This window comes from Phocoena phocoena, chromosome 2, assembly GCF_963924675.1.
Source record: "Phocoena phocoena chromosome 2, mPhoPho1.1, whole genome shotgun sequence".
Taxonomy (NCBI): Eukaryota; Metazoa; Chordata; class Mammalia; order Artiodactyla; family Phocoenidae; genus Phocoena; species Phocoena phocoena.
In genome coordinates, this window is record NC_089220.1 from 170,623,874 (window position 1) to 170,647,611 (window position 23,738).

General features: G+C 40.4%; 1 protein-coding gene across 4 annotated transcripts; it reads left to right on the forward strand.

Moving 5' to 3' along the window:
- Nucleotides 1-47: 47 nt before the first annotated feature.
- SUV39H2 (SUV39H2 histone lysine methyltransferase) lies at nt 48-21,594 on the forward strand. 4 transcript variants are annotated; one of them, XM_065871536.1, is made up of 6 exons: nt 48-78; nt 2,688-2,833; nt 15,738-16,409; nt 18,168-18,314; nt 20,042-20,171; nt 20,938-21,044. In XM_065871536.1, exons 1-6 carry the CDS (start codon nt 48-50, stop codon nt 21,042-21,044), a joined length of 1,233 nt encoding a protein of 410 aa, XP_065727608.1. The 4 variants fall into 4 exon arrangements, with proteins under 4 accessions (XP_065727608.1, XP_065727611.1, XP_065727609.1 ...); XM_065871539.1 differs by having other exon boundaries at nt 15,738-15,869; XM_065871538.1 differs by lacking the exon at nt 48-78 and adding an exon at nt 288-465 and having other exon boundaries at nt 20,938-21,594.
- The last annotated feature ends 2,144 nt before the right edge of the window (nt 21,595-23,738 follow it).

The window sequence follows — 23,738 nt, forward strand, 5'->3', positions numbered from 1 at the left end:
TGAGCTATCCGGTCAGACCGCGCCAGTTTGAATGAAAGCTCCTCAAGATGGCGGCGGCCGGGGCCGAGGCGCGAGGAGGTGAGGGCTGGAGAGCGGCGCCCCGCACTGTCCCCCGTCCGCCGGGCAAACTCCCGAGGCCCGGGAAGCGGGGCCGGGACGCGCGGGCCGGCCGGAGCGCGACGCGGCGAGACGCCGCCTCCCGCGCCACTGACACCGCGGCCCCCAGACGCGCGCCTCGGGCTCCTCCCTGCCCCCGGCCCCTGACCCTCCTCGCGGCTCGGCCCGCCCGCTGCCCTCAGTCCCCTCCCGCGCCCGACCCCCGCGAGGCCCGGCCCGCGCCTACCGCTGCCGGCCCGCCGACCCGGCGGCCCGGCCCCCGCCACCCGCCGCGCCCGAGTCCCCTCCCCGCGGGGCAGCCGTGCGGTGGCGTCCGGGCGGCCCCGGCGGAGCCCGGCGCGGCTCGAGGTCCGTGGGCACGCTGGGGGCGCGACTCCTTTGTGGTGGTTTGAGCGGGACGTTTGCGGTCGGGCTGGCTTCGGAACTGGGGAGCGGGAGGACCCCGTGGGGTGAGTGTGACCTCAGTGTCAGAGGAGCGGAGAGAGGTCGGGGCAGAGGTGTGAAGGCTAAGCGAGGAAATGAGTGAGGATGCACCCCGATGCGGACGCACCGGGAGGGGCGGTTCCCCGTTGCAGAGAACCCCAGTAAGTGGGTACTGGCGGCGGCAGCCCCTGGCTTACGGGAATCGGTTCCCCCCCACCCCGGTAACTTGCGAGGTATTTATGTGGACGCCGAAGAATTCGGTGCCTAACGTGTGTTTGTGCGCGCGCTGAAGGACGGGAACTTTCACTGCCTTATAGAATTGAAAGGTATTTTCCAGCGCTGCGCCTCTCTGCGTGGATTATGGATTCATTACCCCCCAACTTTTCCTCCGCTAGGGGTTAGTGTGGAACTAGTGTCAAGTTTTCGTGGTGGTCATGAAATGTTTAATCTTACCAATGAATTATTTTTCTGCCGCGGGGGCAGGGGGTTTGCAGTTTTTAGGTTCCAAGTTTTCTTATTCCCCAAAACAGCATTTCCGTGGAGGGTCGCGTCTTGAATCCTCGTGTAACTCGGACTGGGTGAAAATGGTAGGAACGGTAGACAAATCCATGCTGGGTAGATAGCTCAGAGGAACCTCCTCTGCACGTGATCAGCATAATGAGGTTACCTTTTACACAAAACATCGGGAGGTCATTTCAATACAAGGGACTTAAGGGGTCGTTTCTATTCTGCCACTCCCCTCCCCCCAAACCACCACTCCAAAACCAGCCGACTCTCCCCCCAGATATTTTGGGGGAAAATCCTTTTCACTTTCTTGGTCTAGAATCATGCATCCTTTTTTGGAAGGGGTTGGGGGCACGTGTGGAAATCGTACTTGAGGGTTTCTGACCGTGAAATCCCGGTGTGAGATGGGGAGGGCGAGGGGAGATTATAGGAAGACCAGCTGTTCTCTCCTCTCTGGAAATTACCTCCAACCCAAAAGGTTACCACCACTACCTTGGAGAGCTACCAAGTAAAGCCAGCGTTTACTGATAAATTTTGTTTGGTAATCCCAGTTTACTCCAACCCTGCCATTTTTTTCAGCGAAGCTGAAACCCAGAAAGATGGAAACCTCCCTAAAATTATGCAGCTCGGTGGCCTGGCGGAGGCTGGGGCAGAGGACCTCTTGATCCTCCCTGGTGCTTCTACTAGCGCTAGCCATAAAGCCAGGTTCATTACCTGTTTCTAAATACCAGTTTGTGTTAACATACTTTAAATGCAGTATGGTAGCATACTGTTTACGGGAATTTGAGGGTAAAATCTTCCGCAGCAGAGTTAGTTATTGGCTTCTACAAGGTTGATCATGAGGACGGCTGACTTTCTTCAAGCTTGGTGTGTGGATTATGTAAATTGAATACTCTCTGTATTGTCATTCTTGGCTTTGAAAGCAATACAGGAAATGAGTAGTAACAAAACTCAATATACTCTCCGTTGTTTTATTTTAACTCCTGGGTTTATTGACCTTGATAATAATACATTGCAGCATGGGCAAAATCGGAGTTAAAATTTTATGCAACCTTCCAAAATGGGAAAAGTAGGCCATGTGATGTATGAGTATGTAACTATAGAATTAGGTTTCAATTAGATTTCAGTTCTTATTGTTCAACTAAGAATCTTACATTGTTACTTTTTAACAATGTAAGATTATTTTAAAATATATTTAAGATGTATTTCTAACAATAATGAACGTGTCCTTGAGATCTACATTTTATTAAATGAGCAATTCTGTGTAGAATACAATGAAAAAGTCAAAAATATTATCTCGACTTTTGCATCTATATGTAATCTAATGCAAGCTTATAGACATGAAACATTTTGTTCAGGGGGCCTAGTAGAAATTGACATCAGTTAAACATGTAGGATAGAGACCCATGAGAAAATCCAGGAAGACCAATTTACCAAGAGAGTTCTTTAATGGTTAACTTTTTCTTAAAGACGTGTACATGGTTTCTTGTCATATGAATTTTTAGTCTTATAAAATTGCCACTTGAAGGGTGGGGATATAGCGGTCTTGAGTTTTCCCCTTTTTTTTCTTTTGGTTTTTTGTTTTGTTTTATTTTAATTGAGTAGCTATTTCACTAGTAAAGAATTCTATTTTCTTATTGTAGCTTGGTGTGTGCCTTGCCTAGTTTCACTTGATACTCTTCAGGAATTATGTAGAAAAGAAAAGCTCACATGTAAATCGATTGGAATCACCAAAAGGAATCTAAACAATTATGAGGTGGAATACTTGTGTGACTACAAGGTAGAAAAGGTAAGGCAAATATCTAGACCCTTAAAAGAGACCTAATCAGACTTCAATTCAGTATTTCATATTTCTGTGACATAAAAAGAACCTTAAAAGTAAGCAGAACTCTTCTTAATGGTTAAAATTCTTGGCCATAATAAAGTTGTGTCCTATCATCTGTTTTGCCAAATAACATTGAGAGGATTTTGAAGCATAAAATGTTCTTATATTAGAATATTTCAAGGTGCTTATATCAATATCATTCTACATCCAACTCTTGATTATCTCCAGGTGGATTACCAGAGCAAATGTTTTATCTGAGATTGGCTTCTCCTGTCACTCATTTTGTTCCTGAATCATATTTCCCCACTATCACCTGAGATGAACCTAGAAGTTCAAGCCAATTTTAGTGGTACTGAATCTCCTCAAGAAGCATCACCGTTTGTATCTCCTGCCATCCCGTCAAACTCCTGCTAGCAGTGAGGTTCTGTTGCACAGTAAAACGGCTTGGAGTTCACAGTCATTTCTAGGCTTCGTCTAGAACCTCATGACTTCAGTGAAGTCATTTAACTTCTCTGGGCCTCACTTTGTTTCTGTTCCTCTCCAGGGTTGTTCTTCAAGAAGCTCTTTCAATCTAAACCTTGCAATGTATTTTTGAGTAATTCAGTTTTCTGTAGCCTACTTCCTCTACAAGAACTCTGTTTCAATTAATTAATCTGTCCATTCTTGCAGATGAATGAATCAGGAATCTTGCTTAATTCTTTGCTTTCCTTCTTTTTCATCCTCCATATGGATTCAGTCATTAAATCCCATTCTTCCTTTGAAACATCCATCTTCTTTTTGGTATCACTGACTTCCCCACTCAGTGGGATTTTATGATGAAGCATTTCACCTACACTCTCAGCAGCCTTCAACCCCAAAACAACCCTGTCATCTGCCAATTCAGTTTATAAACCCTGGCCTGACCAGCCTAGCCACAGGTGTCATATAATCACACTTCTTGGTTCCGTGACATATTATTTCTATTCTTGCAATGCTCAGTTCTACTTGACAAGCTTTTTATCTTTTGCTTGCTCCTTCCATTTTCGTCATCAGTTTCCCCAAATTTTATTACTTTTCTGGACTTCTGACTGTATCCCTTCCCTCACCCTCTCATATTCAGCTGCAGACTTCTGCCTCACTGGATCCTTCAAGGATGAACTTTCAACTTATCTTCACACCACACCAGTTATCTGTATCTTTGTTCATTCTTTCAGAGGTGTCACCATTTTTCTTTTTTCTTCCTACCCATCCCCTTTAGGACTTTGCTTAATCTCTGACGTCCTTTTTTTTTTTTTTGCGGTACGCGGGCCTCTCACTGTTGTGGCCTCTCCCGTTGCGGAACACAGGCTCCGGACGCGCAGGCTCAGCGGCCATGGCTCACGGACCCAGCTGCTCTGCGGCACGTGGGATCTTCCCGGACCGGGGCACGAACCCGTGTCCCCTGCATCGGCAGGCGGACTCTCAACCACTGCGCCACCAGGGAAGCTCTCTGATGTTGTTTTTGTATCAAGCACTGTTTTTCCACTGCTTTATCTTAATCAATAAACCTATTCAGATCTTCCTTAACCTTCCGAAATCTTTCTTACGTCTTCCATCCCCACTCAAGGATTTCCTGTCTTTTCCTTCTACTTCATTTCCCACTAACTTTTTAAAGACGGCTTTATTGACATATAATTCACATACCCTACAATTCACCAATTTAAACTGTACAATTCAAAGGTTTTTGTACCCTCTCAGAACTATTCTAAAACTTTTTGTGGAGATGGTAGCACATTTTCATTACCCTAAAAAGAACCCCATACTGCTTAGCCATCACCCCCCAAACCTCCCCATCTCTTTTCCCCGCTAACCCTAGGCGACCACTAATCTACTTTCTGTCTCAATAGATTTACCTATTGGGACATCTCATATGAATGGAATCGTACAATATTTATGGGATCCTTTATGATTGGCTTCCTGCATTTAACATGTTTTCAAGGTTCATTCATGCTGTAGCACGTATCAATACTTCATTTTTTTTATTGCCAAATATTCCATTGTATGGATATATCACATTTAATTTATCCATTCATCGCTTGATGGACATTTGGGTTCCTGTTTGGGGGCTATTATAAGTAATGCTGTTATGAACATTCATGTACAAGTCTTCGTGTGGGCATGTTTTCATTTCTCTTGGATATATACCTAGGAGTTGAATTGCTGGGTTATATGGTACCTCTGTGTTTAACCATTTGAGCAGCTGTCAAACTGTTTTGCAAAGTGACCGCACCATTTTACATTCCCACCAGCGGCGTATGAGGGTTTCAATTTCTACATGTGCACCAATACTTGCTATTATCTGACTTTTTGATTATAGTTGTCCTTGTGGGTATGGAGTGTCTCATGGTTTTGATCTGCATTTCTCTGATGGCTAATGATGCTGAGCATCTTCTCAAGTGCTTATAGCTCTCGGTCCGCAGCCTGTTAGGAACCAGGCCGCACAGCAGGAGGTGAGCGGCCGGGGAGTGAGCGAGGCTTCACCTGCCGCTCCCCGTCGCTCACGTCACCGCCTGAACCATCCTCCCCCCGCCTCCCCCACCCCAATCCATGGAAACATTGTCTTCCACGAAACCGGTCCCTGGTGCCAAAAAGGTTGGGGACCACTGCTTATAGCCATTTGTGTATCTTCTCTGGAGAAGTGTCTATTCAGATCCTTTACCTGTTTTCTTAAATTGGGCTGTTTGTCTTTTTATATTGAGTTGTAACAGTTCTTTGTGTATTCTAGATAGTCCCTTATCAGATACACAGTTTGCAAAAAATTTCTGCTGTAGCTTGCCTTTCCACTTGTTACTGACTTTTTAACCCTCTCTGTTCTGATTGACGGCTGTCAGTGGCCTCCTCAAGGCCAAACTCGAGGACCTCAGATCTTACTGTGCCAGTTTGCAACACCTAACACTGTTGGCTACTCTTTTCTTCCCTGAAACTCGTGTCTTGGAGAGACTGCCTAGGTTCTGGTTCACATTCTGCTTCTACCATGTACTAGTTGCGTGACCTTCAGCACATTGCATAGGTTCTCTTTCCTTCGCTGCTTCCCGTACGGGATGAGGATCTTTACAGCACCAGCTCGTGGGGTTACTGTGAGCAGAGACTGACCTGTGGCGGTCACGCCGTAGAGGGGTGTACTCTCTCATCATTGTTACTCACCTCTATCTCCACTTCTTTTCGCCACCAGTTTTTCTTACTGTTCTTTCTGAATCTCCTTTACAGTCTCTTACCTGTCCTTCTCAAGTGTTAATACATAATCTCCAAGGCTCTGTCCTTGGCCCCCTTCTCACTTCGAAGCCGCTCTGTAGATGACCTCTTTCCCAGTGGTTTCTACTTCTATCTGTTTGGCTCATGACCCTCAGATCTTTGTGAGGCATTGACTTCTTTCTGAGCTTCATTTTAAGCTGGACACCCTACAGGTACCACATTCAACGTATTCAAAACCGTACCCGTTTTCCTCCCTCAAATCTGTGTCCTGATCTAGTGTTCCCTACCTGGTTTGACAGAATCATAATACTCCCAGTTACCTAACCTTATAATTTCATACTTTTTTAATTCTTCCTTCCTCCCTACCCTCTAAATCTAATAGGTCATCAGATTATGTGGTCTCTACCTCTCTGTCTTTTCCTGTTCATTCCTGTTATACTTTGACAGACAGAGTAAGTTACCAAGGAGTCTGTGCTTACATTGAAAGAGCTGCCAGTTTTCTTTCTTATGCTACAGAATTCTGAGTATTATAGTTCAGTTTGGGTAACTTTTGCTACTAGTTTCTCCTTCATCCTTCTCCTTTTGGTTCCTTGCTTTGGAATAAGCACACTTTGCACTCTTATGTCCTCCTACAACCCACTTACATTCCTCACTTTTTTTTTTTTTTTTTTTTTTTTTTTTTGGCGGTACGTGGGCCTCTCACTGTTGTGGCCTCTCCCGCTGCGGAGCACAGGCTCCGGACGCGCAGGCTCAGCGGCCATGGCTCACGGGCCCAGCCGCTCCGCGGCATGTGGGATCCTCCCGGACCGGGGCACAAACCCATGTCCCCTGCATCGGCAGGCGGACTCTCAACCACTGCGCCACCAGGGAAGCCCTATTCCTCACTTCTTATCCTGCCTAGCACAGATAACTGAATCTGTAAGCCAGTGTTACTTGAATGTACCTCTGCCTTTCTACCTTTTCTGTCTGTCTGTCTGTCTCTCATGTTCAGGGCAGGTGAAAGATCTTAACACCCTATCCTTTTCTTATGTGTTCCCCTCCATTTAGCTCATGAAAGACACTGTTTCAGTACCATATTCTTCAAAGCCATTGCAGTTGTTTCTGAAACACAGCTCTGATTGCATTAGGACCTTCCTTTAGCCCTTTGAATGGCTCCCTGGTGTCTGCCAGTCTAAGCTGAGACCCTTTGGACTAAGGCTGTTATCATCTGGCCACCAGCCCCCTTTCCAGCTTGTAACATACCCTACTTGTAACATATCCTACTTGTATGTTCTCTTGTAACATTTCCTACTTCCTTACCGCACTGATATACTTGTAAATTCTTCCATGTAGCTAAGGTTTACTGAGTGTCTACTAAGAGCTGAGCACTCTTCAAGCATTGAGAATCTAGCTAAAAAACAAACATAGCTTATATTCCAATATCTGAACACATCACGCACCTTTGTGCCCTTTTGCTTTTCTCATCCAGTTCCCTCTTTGAAATGTTATTTCCCTTCTCTCCTTGCAAAATCTGCATGGCCTGCAAAGTTCAACTGAAAGGTTACCACCAACCATAGAGCCTTCTTCCCTTCCCCACCTCTAGCAAAATTAATTGCTTTATATTCAGGACTTATAAAGCACTGTTCTTGTCATTATTCTAGAGCTGTTCACATTTTGTAGCTTTGTTTCATACCTGCTGAACTGGCAACAATTTGAGGGCCAGGACCGTGTCTTACTATAGCCCCTAGTACGTAATGGGTACTTAGTTCATGGTTGATGAATTGAATTGGTTTTGCGTCAGTGATTTCTCCAGTCCTCACCGTCACTGTTAGACTAGACCTCCATAGCGTCACGCTTAAATTATAGCAGCAGTTTATTGACTGATATCTCTGGTTTCACCTTTCTGTTGTCTCACTCAATAAACATTTGAGTTTATTCTGTGTGTCAGGTACTACATTAGGCAGTGGGAAAATAAAGGTTCATGGGAAACTGTCCCTAACCTTAAGGAACTCACAGCCCAGTGAAAAAGATTGACGAGTAAATCACCCAATGCAACAGTATAATAAGCGCTAGGGCAGACATCATGATGTGACCTGTGAGAGGTATGCCTGCGCTGGTCAGAGAAGGCTTCCCAGAAAAGATAATATCCAGCTGGGGCCTGATAAGATGAGTAGAGTCTTTCCTTAAGGCTTTAACATAGAGAATGGGGTGGTAGGATCTGGAAGTGAGAGACAGTGAGAGACGAGTAGAGGAACTCCAGCCGTCCTGCAGCAGTGGGGAGTCATCTGAACGGTTCTGAAAAGAGTGACACTATCAGATATGCAATTCAGAGAGTTTCCTCTCTGCAGTGAGGAACGTGGATTGGCAGGAAGGGGAATGACATATGTGTAACTTACACATTCGGAAAGGCTGTTGCAGTAATCTGGGCAAGAAGAGGTGGTGCTTGAACTAAAGTAGTAACGATGAAGATCAGTTGGTGCTTTTTTGAATTATAGCGGATGTAAAATTTAAGTCTGTGGTTTAGTGGTCAGGGGGTTGGCTGGGGATCCAGCAGTGAGGGATCCACATCTAGGAAAGCTTGCCATGGCGTGGATAGTAATACTGTTCACCAAGACCCAGGAATATAGGAAGATGAGGCTTAAGGAGGATTAGGATAGGAGGACTAGATTGAAGTTGGAGAAGAAGGCTGAGAACATTTACGTGTAAGACGACCAGTAGATAGTTGGAAATGTGGCTCCAAATCAAGAGTGAGAACTAAGTGGAAGCATTGTTCTTGAAGCGATTGGCGAGAAGATGGGGATTGAAGCCCCAGGACTGGGTACAGTTAGCCTTCATTAACTCTGCAGGTACTTCTCCAGTCTTCTGCCGTCTGCCACGTCACACACTGGGCACTAGCAGTCTCAGCAGAGAACGGCACAGAGGCGTGGCCCCTGACATCACGGGGTCTGTCTTTCAGTGAGAGCAGAAAAACCTTAAATATCATTGTACAAAGGACTTAATTATAGTTGAGGTAAGGCTGATGTAACAGAAGGCTCTAGCTCATCCTGGAGAGAGTAGGCAGGTGTCCGTGAGGTCTGATGTTTAAACTTAGTACTAAAGGGTGAAAAGATAATGGGGGAGGGTATTGAGTCAGAAGAGAGCCTGACTCCTTCAAGGAATTTGCAGTGTGAGTGGAACATAGAGGGATTGAAATGAGGCTGGAAGGATGGGGCAGGCCCCAGAAAGTGCATCTCCTTGTAGGCCAAGAAAGGAATTTTGGACTTTAAGGGCAATAGGGAAATATTTTGTAGTTTTGAGCAGGGGAGTGACTTGGGGAGAGAGGGGTGTTGAAAATATTACTCTGGCTGTTGTGCCGTGAGTGGATCGAAAGGATAAGAGGCCATTGCAGTGATCCAAGTAGAGAAAACGGGTGAAGAGCCAGGACTGAGGAGCAGTAAGTGGTACTCCCAGGAAGAACTGTCAAAGCAACGGAGAAAAACTGGCAGGAAAGGTAGGAAGAAAATCAGAAGAGTAAACACGGCAGCCTGAGGAGGAGATAATGTCAGTAAAATAGAGTCATACCCAGTGGGTCAAAGAAGTATAAAGCTCCCTCTGGATTGAGCAATGGACGGGTCATTGACACCCTTAGAGCATTTCTGTGGTATGGATAGAAGAAGCCGAAATAGAATGAATTAAAGAATTAGTTGGAGGTGAGAGAGTAGGGTCAAGTGGTATGGGCGACTCTTTCCAGAACTCTAGCTTTGAAGAAGGGCTGTGTAGGGTCTAAGGGTGTTTATAATTTTTAATTTAAGAAAAAATCCAAGTAGATAATATGATTTTAAAAATTGCATGTTATGAAGCATCTTATACTGAGACTATACCTTAGTCTCCGATCTCTGACCTTTTAGTAATTTATCATATCTTTTCAAGATCCCTTACTTATTCAAGCATTTATATCTCAAAGGAGGTTTAGTTTAATTTTGCCTTTAAAAAATAAGGGATATTCAGATGCTAGAGAGGATCAGGAGAGAGCAAGAGACTGAAGGCACAGGAGATGGGGGTAATTGACGGAGGAAGGGCCTCTCTCCTGTTGTGTCTGTGGTCCCCTTCTTGTCTAGCTCCACGCTAGGGTCACGTGCTACTGAAAATAACGGGGGAGGCTGTGGGATAGGGACTCCTGAGGGAAGAGGAGGAGGTCTGAAATAGCCAGCTCGGGAAGTGGAAAGTATGCTAGCTGGGGGAACAAGCAGGTGGTTACCGTGATGAGCTCATGTCAGGTCCAGTGGAACTCAAAGGTGTAAGCTGTGGTAGTCTCACTGCTGTGTGATCCTCCTGTGCCATGTTCTTGCCACGTCACCCCTTCATACAGAAAAATCTCTGACAAAACTGGGTTCTCTTTATTAACATCCTCACCTCATCAGTGAAGAACACCCATGCACATCAGTGGGGCTTCTCCCTTAGGAATCAAATATTAAAGAAATACTACCCAAAGCTTTGATTTCTTAAAGTATCCAGATCATTCTATGTCTCTAGGACTACCACATACTAACACATACTACCACATACTAACAAAATAACCACATTTAACAATAGAGTCATACTCCTAAAAGACTGATGGCGCTTAAGAGTGATTTGTTAAGAACTGGAATAACAGAAATCATTAGACTAAAACCTGAATTTTAGAGACCAGGCAAGCAGAGCTCCAAGAGGGACTTCTCCAAGGTCATGTTGTTCGTTTGTGTCAGCCTTGGGCCTCTAACCCAGGCCCCCAAACTCCTACCCTCTGTCTGATTACTGGTATGGAAATCTAGTGACTTTCCATTGACTGTAATAGTTCTCAAACTGTGTTCTCATGGAACACTGGGATTTTCATAATCAGATTAAGGCTTTTCTACCACTAATAGTGAATACTGTGATTACTTCAAAACTTGCAGGGGAAAAATAGCTAATGGGAAGGCAGATTTTTTTTTGTTGTTCTTTTTGGTGCCCCCATAGATATATGTATTTTAAAGTGTTTGTGCTAGCTACCACTTACTGGCTACAGACAGCAGATGACAGAACAAATACTGAGAAACCATGAATTGCTATCTCCAGGTTAAGTTGAGCAGCCTGTATTTCTTTTAAGGATCCATATCGTTACTGTTGTGATTTTTATATTGCATACGTGTTGGTAGTTGTATTTTTCGTTATACATTCAGAAACATTTAGTCAAAGCCTAGGATATAGTAGGGAATTGTGCTTGGTTCTGGGGCTGCAAAGAATAAGATTCTTTCCTTCCCCACAAATGGCTTATAGTTTCGATTAGAAATGGGAACACGAGTTGGCAGTAATCAGAGGCAGGGAAGACTTCACGGGAGAGATGACATTTGAGCTGAGTTTTAAAGATGAGTAGGTTTTTCTGCATATAAAAGATGAGACTGAAATAAGTGTTCAGTAGGCAAATGGAAGAAGACATTCTAATTAGAAATAACTGTGTGAACAAAGGAACAGAAAAGCATGAAAAGGCCTGGCATGTTCAGTTACTAACAGTAGTTCAGTGTGGCTGGAGGGTGGTGTGTGAATGGGGCCACACTGGAACATTGAGTCAGGGAGGCATCAGGGACCCAGTCAAGAATGATCTTTGTTATAATAGGAAGTTTGAGCTTAATTCTTTAGGTAGTGGGCGAGCCATTAAAATTTTTAAGCAAGAAAATAACAGAATGGCTGGCACTGTGGATTTTTTGTTTTTATAAGAAAACTACACGTTAGTAGAGAAGGACAGAGTGGAGTGTTATCAGTCTGGTGGCAGGGAAACCGGTAGGAGATCAGTGTCCTAATCCAGGCAAAGCTGAAGGCTTGCAGGAACGGGTGTTCTGGCGAAAGAGGTGGGCCAGAAGAAGCATGTGGAGAAACTTGGTGATGGCTTGGGTTGAGAGGAAGGAAGAGGTGAGATTGACATGGTTTGCGACTTGTGTGACTAGGCAGATGGGGGTAAGGCTGCCATTGATGGCGAATACAGAGAGAAACCATTCAGGAACAACAGTGGCGAGTTCCATGTAGATAGATTGATTAAGAACCTGTGGGACAGACATCCAGTAGGCTATTGACTATATGGGGTTGCAGCTAAAATTTTGGGAGAATCAGCATACAGTTAAAACCATTGGAGTGAAGAGGTTGCCCAGAGAGAACATTTGGAGCAAGAATTCTTAGCCTAGAATCCACATAGCCTGAATTTACCCATTGTATCATACATGTGACTTTTGATAGGGGAAGGTCTGTAGCTTTCTTCAGATTCTCAAAAGAGATGAACCCTTGTTTAGTGTGAAAAGGGGCCAAAGACAGAGCCCTGAGTGTCTGCATTGTGTAAGTGCAGTTCCTAGTAGACAAGATGGAATTAAATGTATTTACATGGAATGAAGCTCCCCACAGAAACACCTTGGTTTCTAAGAATTGTAAAAACCATTGGCCTACGATAAAGTCAGGTGTTCAGAGCTGTCCGGAATTTGCTCTTGCCTTGCCGTTACCATTCTCTCTCTCGCTTCAGTGTTCTAAACTGTAAAGCTGGCTAAGTCCATCTCTTCACTGTTTTCTGGATACTTCACGCAAATCTTAGCTCCAGGCTTCTGCTTGTGTTTTTCATCCTGCCTGCCCTGTGCCCTACCCAACAAATGCTATCAATCTTTCACAGTGTAGTTTGTTCTACTTCCTCTGTACCTTTTTCTCATTGACCTATATTGATTTCCCTCTGTGTATTTTAGTGGTATCTATTGTCTTATTTGTTTTGGCATTTAAAATTGTACCACCTTGCACTGCTACTTATTTTACATACTATTGCCTTCCTTTCCCAGCGAGATTTTGCTCCTAAAGGCTAGTATTACCTTGCATCTCATCACACCCTCTAGTGACCAAACTTTCATATGCTCATAATAGATACTAAAATATTTGAATGAATTTAACCTAAGCTAAACATAGTGGGGAAAATGTCTTGAAGAAAAAAATTAATAAGATGCATTCCAAATTATACAGGAATGATTAACAGACCATTTTTATGACTCCACTCCATTTCTATAGGTAATCAAGAGTTGATTGCATATCTGAATAAGATACTGATATCCTATGAGACTTAAGAAATTTTTGACTTCTATTTGAAATTTTAGGGTATTGAAGTAATTGAATTTAAGTCAAACTGATTTTTCTGTATAAAATTATCTTATTTTTCAAAATGGAAAGATCTTTTTTTGATTTTAAAAGTAAAACAAGGCTTATAAAATAAAAGGAGTCTACAAAGTAGAAATAAAACGTTACTAATATTTCTGTAGCACTCAGGCTTTCGAAGCATCTTTACCATCCGTAAATTAGGTAGGTACAATGTGATTAACATACAGAGCTTGCAAGCGACTCATCATAGAACGTTATTTTGGAAGTTGACTACAGTGGCAGTGTTCTTAGTTTTGCTGAATGATAATTTAGCTTAATCACCTGACTTGAAGCCACCATTTCTGTTTCTTTCCTTGTTTGCTGGTAACTTTGGTATAACCCAGGGCTACGGTAGGAAAAGCTACAGCAGGGAGAAAAAAAAAAAAAAAGAGGACCAGGGTTGCATTGCTTTATTTTGGAATCAGAAACATTTTTAACTTTCATAATTAAGGGGAATCGGTAATGTTAGATACTGCCAAGTGGATCTCATTATTATTGAGCATATATCTGCCAACAGCAATCCCGAATTGTAGTAGTCACCTCAGGAGGGAGAAATCCATGTTACGTTTTAGTGAGCCGGTATGACTGACGCTTCTGTTACATGCCTAGGCTTTTTGTGTCCTGGAATCATAGTATATATTTCCATAGAAGTACAGTTTTTGTGCAATGCTCACACCATAATTGAGCCACTTTTTTTAACAAAACATATTTTGACCATTTTCACAAAGAAGCAAAGGTCTTTTAATTAACAAGCATTACTGCTTATTGGGTAGAATATAATAAAACCTCGAGATGAAGATAAGCCCTCTCACTCGTCAGGTGACCTCCTGCAAAGCTGCCTCAGTGCCCCTCACCCAGTGGTGTCTCCACAGTGCGGCTTATACCACATTGCCTAGACCTGCCAGGTCACTTGGCATTAATAAACTATGACTAGTAAAACATCCTTACTTTATAATAAAACCTTTATTAAAAATTTCAGGAGAAAGCAAATGTATCCCAGTTAAGTTTTTATCAATATCTATGAATTAAAATAACTAAAAACCGTAGAATGCAGTTTAATCACTTTCATATTTCAGAAGGCGTTTTACCCTAGCGCTCGTGGATATATGTTCACTATTCCAGAGAACAAAGACAAAATTGAGAGGCTTTACTTGAAAATTTTTTTTCTTACATACACTACCATTTTTAAGAGAAACTTAACATAGCACATTGCCTGGCTTTAAGGGAAGAAAACGTAGCCAGTCACTGGGGTGGGAAGGCAAGATTTCAGGTACCATGGTGGCCAGCAGCAGTCTGAGGGATAAGTCAAAGTATTTGATCTTTGGTGCCTTGAGGGCCTGCCGCCTAATCCAGCCGCGGGCGAGTCTAAGGTAAGAACTCTCTGGAATTGTGCTGTTCAATAGAAATATAGTACAAGCTACATATGTATACAGTCGGCCCTATGTATCTTCGGGTTCTGCACCCCAGGATTCAACTAACCCCGGATCGAAAATACTTGCAAAAGAAAAACATTCCAGAAAGTTCCAAAGCAGAACTTGAATTTGCCATGTGTTGGCAACGATTTATATAGCATTCACATTATATTAGATATTGTATGTAATCTAGAGATGATTTAAAGTACATGAGTAGGTTATATGCAAATACTGTGCCATTTTACATATGAGACTTGAGCATCCGTGGATTTGGGGTTCCGAGAGGGGTCCTGGAACCAATCCTCTGGTGAATACCGAAGGACGACTATGATTTTAAATTTCCTTGTAACCATGTTAAACAAAATGGAAAGAAACAGGTGAAATTGCTTTGAGTAATACATTTAATTTAACCCCAAATATTATTTCAACGTGTAATCGATATTTACACATTAAGAAATATTTTTTAAAAATTAACAAATATTGTGCGTTATTTTTTTGTGCTGAGTTGTTGAAGTGCAGTGTGTATTACACTTAGAGCACATCTCAATTCAGACTAGCCACATTTCCTGTGCTCCGTCGCCACATGCAGCCAGGAATGACTGTATGGGACAGTTCACTCTAGAAAATCTAGGGGGTGTGTGCCCAGGACACTGAGAAAAAGAACTTCCCTCACAGCCAGTGTAAAATATGAAATTACGGACCTTAGAGGATGCCTACATCTGTGCTGGCCAAGCAAGCCACTGACCTGGGTCATAAATTATTCATTTTGGGACAACTTATTTCCATGATCAAGATCAATATATTTTGTGTCACTTGATCACTGTTTGGTAACATATTCATGACTTTCAGTGCTTTTATCTTTCTCCAGGTGCGACTCTTTTGTCTCTGGTCAAACGTCATGCCACATCTAAATTCTATGCATAGTTTATGTAATATAAAGAAAAATAGTTTTATTTTTATGATTTGTATTTTATCTGCTAGTAACTTGTGGCTGTGTATTCTGAACTTTATTAAGAAAAATGATAATGAATACCTTACTCTTTAAGATATTAAATTCTTTTCAGTAATTGGGTCTGTCATAATCTGATTTGCATTTTCTTTTATATTTTAAGGATATGGAATATTATCTTGTAAAATGGAAAGGATGGCCAGATTCTACAAATACTTGGGAACCTTTGCAAAATCTCAAGTGCCCATTACTGCTTCAGCAGTTCTCTAATGACAAGCATAATTATTTATCTCAGGTAAAGAAAGGCAAAGCAATAACTCTAAAAGAAAATCACAGAGCTTTGAAGCCTGCCCTTGCTGAATACATTGTAAAGAAGGCTAAACAAAGGATAGCTCTGCAGAGATGGCAGGACGAACTCAACAGAAGGAAGAATCACAAAGGAATGATTTTTGTTGAAAATACTGTGGACTTAGAGGGCCCCCCTTCAGACTTCTACTACATTAATGAATACAAACCAGCTCCTGGAATCAGCTTAGTGAATGAAGCCACCTTTGGTTGTTCATGCACAGATTGCTTCTTTGAGAAATGTTGTCCTGCTGAAGCTGGAGTTCTTTTGGCTTATAATAAAAATCAGCAAATTAAAATCCCACCTGGCACCCCCATTTACGAATGCAACTCAAGGTGTCAGTGTGGACCCGATTGTCCCAACAGGATTGTCCAAAAAGGCACGCAGTATTCACTTTGCATCTTTCGGACCAGCAATGGCTGTGGCTGGGGCGTAAAGACCCTCGTGAAGATTAGGAGAAGGAGCTTTGTCATGGAGTATGTCGGAGAGGTACGCTCGCTTCTCTCATAGCGCACAGTGTGCGGGAGGCTCGTGCTCTTGAGGCGCCGCCTTTTACCTCAGTAACAAACACGCTTGGTACGTTTTGCTGTTACCGTTTGCAGATATGTACGGACTTCAGGTTTGAGGGAAGGGTTCACTGGCATCATGAGAAATACAAACTTGAATGTGAACAAAAAAATCATACGCAGTGACAAATGAAGTAGAGTCGCCTTTCAACAAACACTCACTCATAGTCATTGAAACTGGCATTTGCAACTTTGAAAATATGACCAGTATTTTTACACAAAAGTCCTAAGAAGAATATCAGATCTAAATACATCCTGACTTAGAAACTTTTAAATTGTAATTTACTTCACCCATTTGACCAAATATGATTAAGTGTAGTTGGCAAAACTCAATTTTGCATCAGCATGAATGATACTGTAGAGTACATGAATGTTTTATGAGCAAGTATTGTAAAGTACACATAAAAACATTTATTGCAGCCACCGATAAGAAAAATCCAAACTCTTTGCATCTGTAACTCGGCTACAAAGACCATTCTCTAAAATACCAACTACTGAGCACATTTATTTTTATACATATAATGCATATATACAAAAAATAGTATTTACCACATACTATTTTAGGCATACTATTCTAAGCACCTTGCGTTTCAACTCTTACTAAATTCTCTCAACAACTCTGTGAGGTGGTAGTATTTCCTCCATTATTGTACAGCAGGAAACTGAGGCACAGAGAAATTAAGCAGCTCGCCCAAGGTCACTTAGTTAGTAGTAAAGAAGAGCCGAGGTTCAAAACCAAGGCTGCAGAATCGCTGCACTTCACCCCTACACCACACGTTTTCAAACTGAGTGGTGGGCTAAGCTGTGGCTAGAACAATGAGTGGGACTGCATGTCTGGGGTTGTCAAACCAGGTATTTTAAAAGTTGTTTGGAATTAGATCCCCTTTAATTATCTGTATTCATCCAGAATTCTGAGGGTAAACTGCATCCCTATTTTGATCCTGAAATTTTTAGATAATGGCAGGTTATTATAAATCACTATTCAGAATACTAGACCTTGTATAATCAAATTGTTCTCTTCTTTTGGTTTAATGAATGTGGCAGCTAAATTTGGTTGACACCATGAATCACTTGAGCCATTTTTGGTTTCTTGAGCTGAGCGTGTGGTCAGGCTGTGTTCTTCAGAGCAGAACTGTATGGATGATGGTTGTGAGCTACAGAATTTCATGAAAACCACGTATTCTACAAAACTAAACTTTCCAAACAGTTGACCGCAAATTTAACGTACCTTCTCTCCTGTATTTGTAACAAATTTCCATTTGTAACTGTACACAGATTCGTTATAGGAAAAATATGCCTTCAGAGCCTATTTAGAGCATACCTACTTCTAAATTTAGTCCTTTACACTCTGTTGTGTCTTACACAGAGCTGCAGTCGTGTAGCTTTTCTGAACATATCAAATAAATGAGAATCGAAGTTGGGTACTGTTTCCGCTTGCTAATTGTTGGGTTGTCCTCACTCTCATTTGAACGGTCATACTTCGTTTGCACCATCCATTCTCCTCTCTTTGATTTCCCTCCTCTGTTCATCTAGCTCTTCTAGTTTATGTGAATGTTTATTTTGATGGCACTTTTACTTCTTTTTATGCACCTTGAAGGCATTAATATGTTAATTAATAGATTTATGGATGGGTGTTTCTTCAGCAATAGCTATATAATATACTATAGTGTTTTCTTTTTAGGTTATCACAAGTGAAGAAGCTGAAAGACGGGGGCAGTTATATGACAACAAAGGAATCACATATCTCTTTGATCTGGACTATGAATCTGATGAATTCACAGTGGATGCAGCTCGATATGGAAATGTGTCTCATTTTGTGAATCACAGTGTAAGAGAGAAAGTATAGACAGGACTAATTAGTACTGTTTTAAAAGATTTTCCATACTTGAGGAATAATTGTCTTTAAATTATATACTCTTTTATTATCTCCAAAGTATTTTAATACAAGGGCCTCTTCTGTTAATTCCTGGTATTATTGCTGTTTTAGGAAAATTCATCAAGGTGCCTACCAAATAACATCCATTTTGCAGGAGTCTTTACATATGTTACTTCATTTACACTTTCCAACGACTTTATGAGATAGGTATTGTCCTCGTATAGAGGAGGAAATTAATGAGCAGAGGAGTTAAGAGGTAAAAAGTTTAAGAATTAACACGTAACTATATGGGTTACAGAAGTAAACACAGCTAAAGTTAGGATACACAACTAAAGAAGGGTAGATTTGCCGTGTTCTCTTAAAATGTAAACGTTAACATTTTTATAAAATTTAAGAATTTCTAGAGTATTGAAGTATTTAGGGCTACTTTTCTAAATTATGAAGTAGTATTCTTAATTCTTGTTTGAAAAGAACTCAGAATACACTTGGACCCTTAACTCCAGAATCTTATACTCTATAAAAACGATTTCCAAAAGTAAGGGAGGTTAGGAGTTACTGGACACCTCCTAAGTGCTAGATGGATAACATAGTATTAGGCTTGTGAGACTGACATTATTCTATAGATTAGATGACATTATCTCCATTTCATAGATTACAAGGAAAATGTGTCTTGGAGCATAAGTTCCATAGCTGACCATATAAGGAGGTAGACCATGTTAATCTTTTGATGGATTTTATACCAAAAAACTAGTTTATGATTAGTAACGAAATGTCAGGGACCTTCTGACTCCTTTGTTTCCTGGTTTACTTACATGTTGAATTTTTTCTTAACGATAAAATTGAGATACTCTCCAAATAGATGTATTCTATTCAAGGACAATTAAATAGTTACTTTGATTTCTCAGTATGATTCACCGGATCTTTCTTGCATATGCTAGAATGTAGTGCCGAGTTCTCGAAATGCTGAGCAATTCCAAACAGAAGTTTAAGAAATGAAACCCCATGCAACATGAAATTTGAGCTCTACAGTGCTGATTTGATTTTTTTTTAAAGTTCCTCAAGTTCTTTAAATATGCCTTACTAGAGCATGTTTTACTTTTAATTTCAATATTTCTATTTCTAGATGTTCTACTTGGGCATTTTTTGAATCTTTCTAGGCTCTTCAATAAACTTTTGATACAGTAGTCCCTCCTTATCTGCAGTTGCACCTTCTGTGGTTTTAGTTACCGGCTGTGAAACATGCTCCAAAAATATTAAATTAAAAATTTCAGAAACAAGCAAAAAAAAAAGAATATATATATATATATACCTTACTAAAATATTTACAGGTGAAATGATAATGTTATCTAACATTTGCATTAAAATTCCCCAAAAACAATTAAGAAGTTGGGACTAGATGAAAAAAGATTGACAAAAATGTTAATAAGCTTTGAAGTTGCATAGTGGATATATGTGGACTTACTATATTATTTTCTCTAGTTTTATGTATGTCTGAAATTTTCTGTAAGGGAACACAGTATTTTTAAATGTGCATGCCTCAAAGACCTCTAAACAATAAGCAAGTTAATTTCTAGTAGAACTTAAAACTAATACTTTGGGAAATTAAAGATTTTATATAGCATGTAGAAGAGCTCGTTCATGTCAATTTTACTTCAGTGGGTTCTCATGTTCCTTTTTAGTGTGACCCGAATCTTCAGGTGTTCAACGTTTTCATTGATAACCTCGACACCCGTCTTCCCCGAATAGCATTATTTTCCACGAGAACTATAAATGCTGGAGAAGAGCTCACTTTTGATTATCAAATGAAAGGTATGATTTTCAAATACAGTTTCTTTGGTGGAGTTTCAGTGTGAAGAATCTAATCAGAATAGGAGAAGACCTTAGAGTATCTGAACCAAACTCATGTTAAGGTTTTAAAAAATAAGGCTATAAGAGTTTGTCTTTTTGCTGAGGGCACAAAGCTAATCTGACAGAGCTAATACTAGAATCCAGGTCTGCCTGATCTTGGGCTGAGTAATGCTCTTTCTTCTACAGCATGTTGCTGCCTGCTCTTTTCAGAACTTCCATATAGAAGCTTATTTATTATAACATCTTTTCTCAATATTACTTGTATTTAAAAAATTTTAAGCCTACATTTCTGAATATTTACTAAAAGATAAGATTGAAAATATGATTTAAATCACATATGAGCTTATTCCATTCCTAACTGAATCTGGCTTTTAAAGAGAACATTTAATTCTGTTTGCTTTACTGTGACAACATGTGTTTTCTTTTCTTTGTTTTTCTAAGTATGATGCCCGTTACGTATTGTTACTACTTGACCTTGCTTTATGGCTCTTAAGCAATTTATGAAACGAATGCGTGTATATTGGATTTTACTAGTAAGTTTCATTCATTTCACAAATCCATTCTCATAAATATGGACTAATAACATACACTTTACCTCTTACTAGCCCACAGCATCCTTTCAAGACAGTTTGTAAAGATTCTGTCAATTTACAACTGAAAGAAAATTTGAAACTCATTATGAATTGTCTTAACTCTTTCTCCCGTATTTCTTTTTCTACGTATTCAGGTTCTGGAGATATATCTTCAGATTCTGTTGACCACAGCCCAGCCAAAAAGAGGGCCAGAACTGTGTGCAAATGTGGAGCTGTGACTTGCAGAGGTTACCTCAACTGAATTTTCAGGAAATAGAACTGATGATGATTATAGTTTTTTTCCTAATGTTACCATTTTTAAAAAATAAGTATTTGGGACTCTTTTCATATTATCAAGATTATACACTATGTTCATTTACAATTCGTGTTTCAAACTGTTGGCCACATGCATTACTGATGCTTCTGAAGAGAGGAACACAGGATCACATAGACTAATTTGAAATATACATATTCAGACTATTTACAGATCTGTGTAGAAAGAAGTCTGTGTGAATAGAGAACTGCCTCCTTCAGTGTTTAAGTGTTAAACTAATGATGTAACAGTCCCTAAGATCAAATATTCGACTTGCCATACACCTTGAATTTAGAGAAATAGAGTTAATTCTTATTGGACAAAAACACAAGTTCTATTTTTGTTACTGTCATTCCTGTTTACCTACTTACTACTCATTGTACTTGTATTTGAGACAAATAGGTGATACTGAATTATACTCTATTTTCTACTTTCATTAAAACATTGAGATCTTAATGATATAGAAATTTAAGGTCTAAAATTAAATGTAAAAAAGTTTAATTACAGCTTGATTTAATATTTTGAAGCAATCTAGACCACTAGGAGTGGTGGATGTCTGAACCAGTAATTCTGAAAGATTTTTTAATCCTGTAGAAGAAAAATACCCAAAATGTTCTCCCTAAAATTCTAGAATGGCTAGCTGTTATGCTTCTTTGAAAGGACGGGGCGTTTGGGACCAGGGGGGTTGTTTGGAGTGCCAGGCGGGGGGGATGCAGCACTTGATAACATGAAGTAGGCGGTCCATACTGAGTAGCTCTGGCCTCCACAGTAAAACGAGATGCCCCCTGAGAGCGGCTGTATGTAACGATAATGTTCCACACTATAATTAACATTACATTTTCTGAATTTCAGGTAATTTTAACATTTCCTTTCCACCAAATTTAATTATTTTTATAATAAATAAAGGGCCTGCAGGCCCTTTTTAAGAAGTGATCTATATTTTGAACTGATACTTATTTTATACATGAATTTTTTTAATGTGATAAAGCTAAACTTGGCTTGGCCAAAGTGTGTGTCTGAATTATGACCATTTATTACTTGAACTATGAAGACTGAAATGGAATATATTCATTGTTTGGGGTTTTTTTGTTGTTTTTGTTTTTTCCTATGTAGTGAAACCTCAGTCCAGAAAACTATATTTTCATCTCTTTCTGATCCTGGGACTTCTAATCACGGTGTCCAACATGAAGGCGAATGCAGCAGATAAGTCTAAATCTTGGTATTCTTAATTAAGTTCTGCCAGAGGTCCCTGCCCGAGGCTTTAATGACCTACAGTAAGCTTGGGTAAAACTGAGCTGACTTTAAGAAAGCAGCACTTCACATCTTCATCCTTAACCTCTTTTTTGGGAGAAGCTACACTTTGTTATATTGCTATCACGGGATTTTGCTCTTTCATAATATAGGGTAAATTGTTTACATGTTTGGAGTCTCAGAGTATATTCTGTCTGCTCACCAAAATTTGCCGAAGGTGTCAAGGAAAAATATATATTTTTAGTGCCATTTTTTTCTTTATGAAAAAATAGTCACATGGCGTCAGTGGTAAAAAAGCGTCACAGGTTTACAGGCCAAACTTGCTTTGAATTATAATTCTCACAGGTTCAAAGATGTAATTGTACCATTCTTTTTAAAAGGTCAGTGTTTTACTGTCTAGTTATTTGACCTTGTCTACTCTCTGTTAAAGAAATGTAAAGCTGGAGGACAAAGGGAGGATGACTGTTTTCGGTAAACCCGTTTTGTCTTGTCCTTATTAATAGAAACGTAATGAACCTTTGAAATTTTTAAAAACCTGCATTACCCTTAAGTTGTTGAAAAGCTGAACTTAAGCAGTAAAATGATAGAAACTATTTAAACGAAGCTGTTCGGAGCTTTAACTGTTTTAAGTCAACATTTAGCTTCTTTAGTTCCCTAAGTTGTCAGAATTTGTTCTCTCAATATAAAGCAAATATTCAAGGGCAATATTTAGATCAAGTTTAAACTGTAAATTAATCCGCTGTTCAAGCTGTATCGGGACCGTTGTTTTCGGTATCTCCAGAAGAGGACTGTGATACACAATTGGTAATCTCAGGGTTTTTTCCCCACATATGCACAAAATCTAGACTGCGCTTATTTTTCTTATAGTTCAACAGTTTCTCTTTAGCAAAATAAATTTAGTTTGGCATTTGACTTCCTATTTATCATGGCTTAGCTTTATTTCTGTATATTTTACTGTCATTTCCAGTAAGGCTACAAAAAGGGCAGAAAAATATTGATGTATTCATGACTACCTGTTACTGAGATTAACCAAAGGTTTATATACCATTCCTTTAAATGTTACTTTTAAGAAAGTCTATTATTGTCATGATTCATGCATTTGAATATCAAAGTAGAATTTTACGCTTAGCATAAGGTAGACGGATACTTTTTAAAAGTTTTGAGCATGACTATTAGTCACCAGGTACTTAAACATATTGTGCTAAGTACTGCCTGGAAGTACAGAGGAATTTTAGAATTAGAGCTAATAATCTCTGAGCAAGTCTTAAGCCCTTTATCCGTACTCCTGTGCTTCTCATGAGTCTGTGAGGTTGGTGCCGTCCTCCTTATAGCAGCATACTGAAAAAGCAGGCTTAGACCGGCTAGGGAACATTGACATCCCCAGGATCATAA

Coding starts and splice junctions, on each gene's coding strand:
- SUV39H2 (XM_065871536.1), top strand. CDS start 48: ATGGCGGCGGCCGGGGCCGAGGCGCGAGGAG. Junction 16,410..18,167: donor TCATGGAGTATGTCGGAGAG/GTACGCTCGCTT, acceptor TTTTCTTTTTAG/GTTATCACAAGTGAAGAAGC. Junction 18,315..20,041: donor CTCATTTTGTGAATCACAGT/GTAAGAGAGAAA, acceptor GTTCCTTTTTAG/TGTGACCCGAATCTTCAGGT.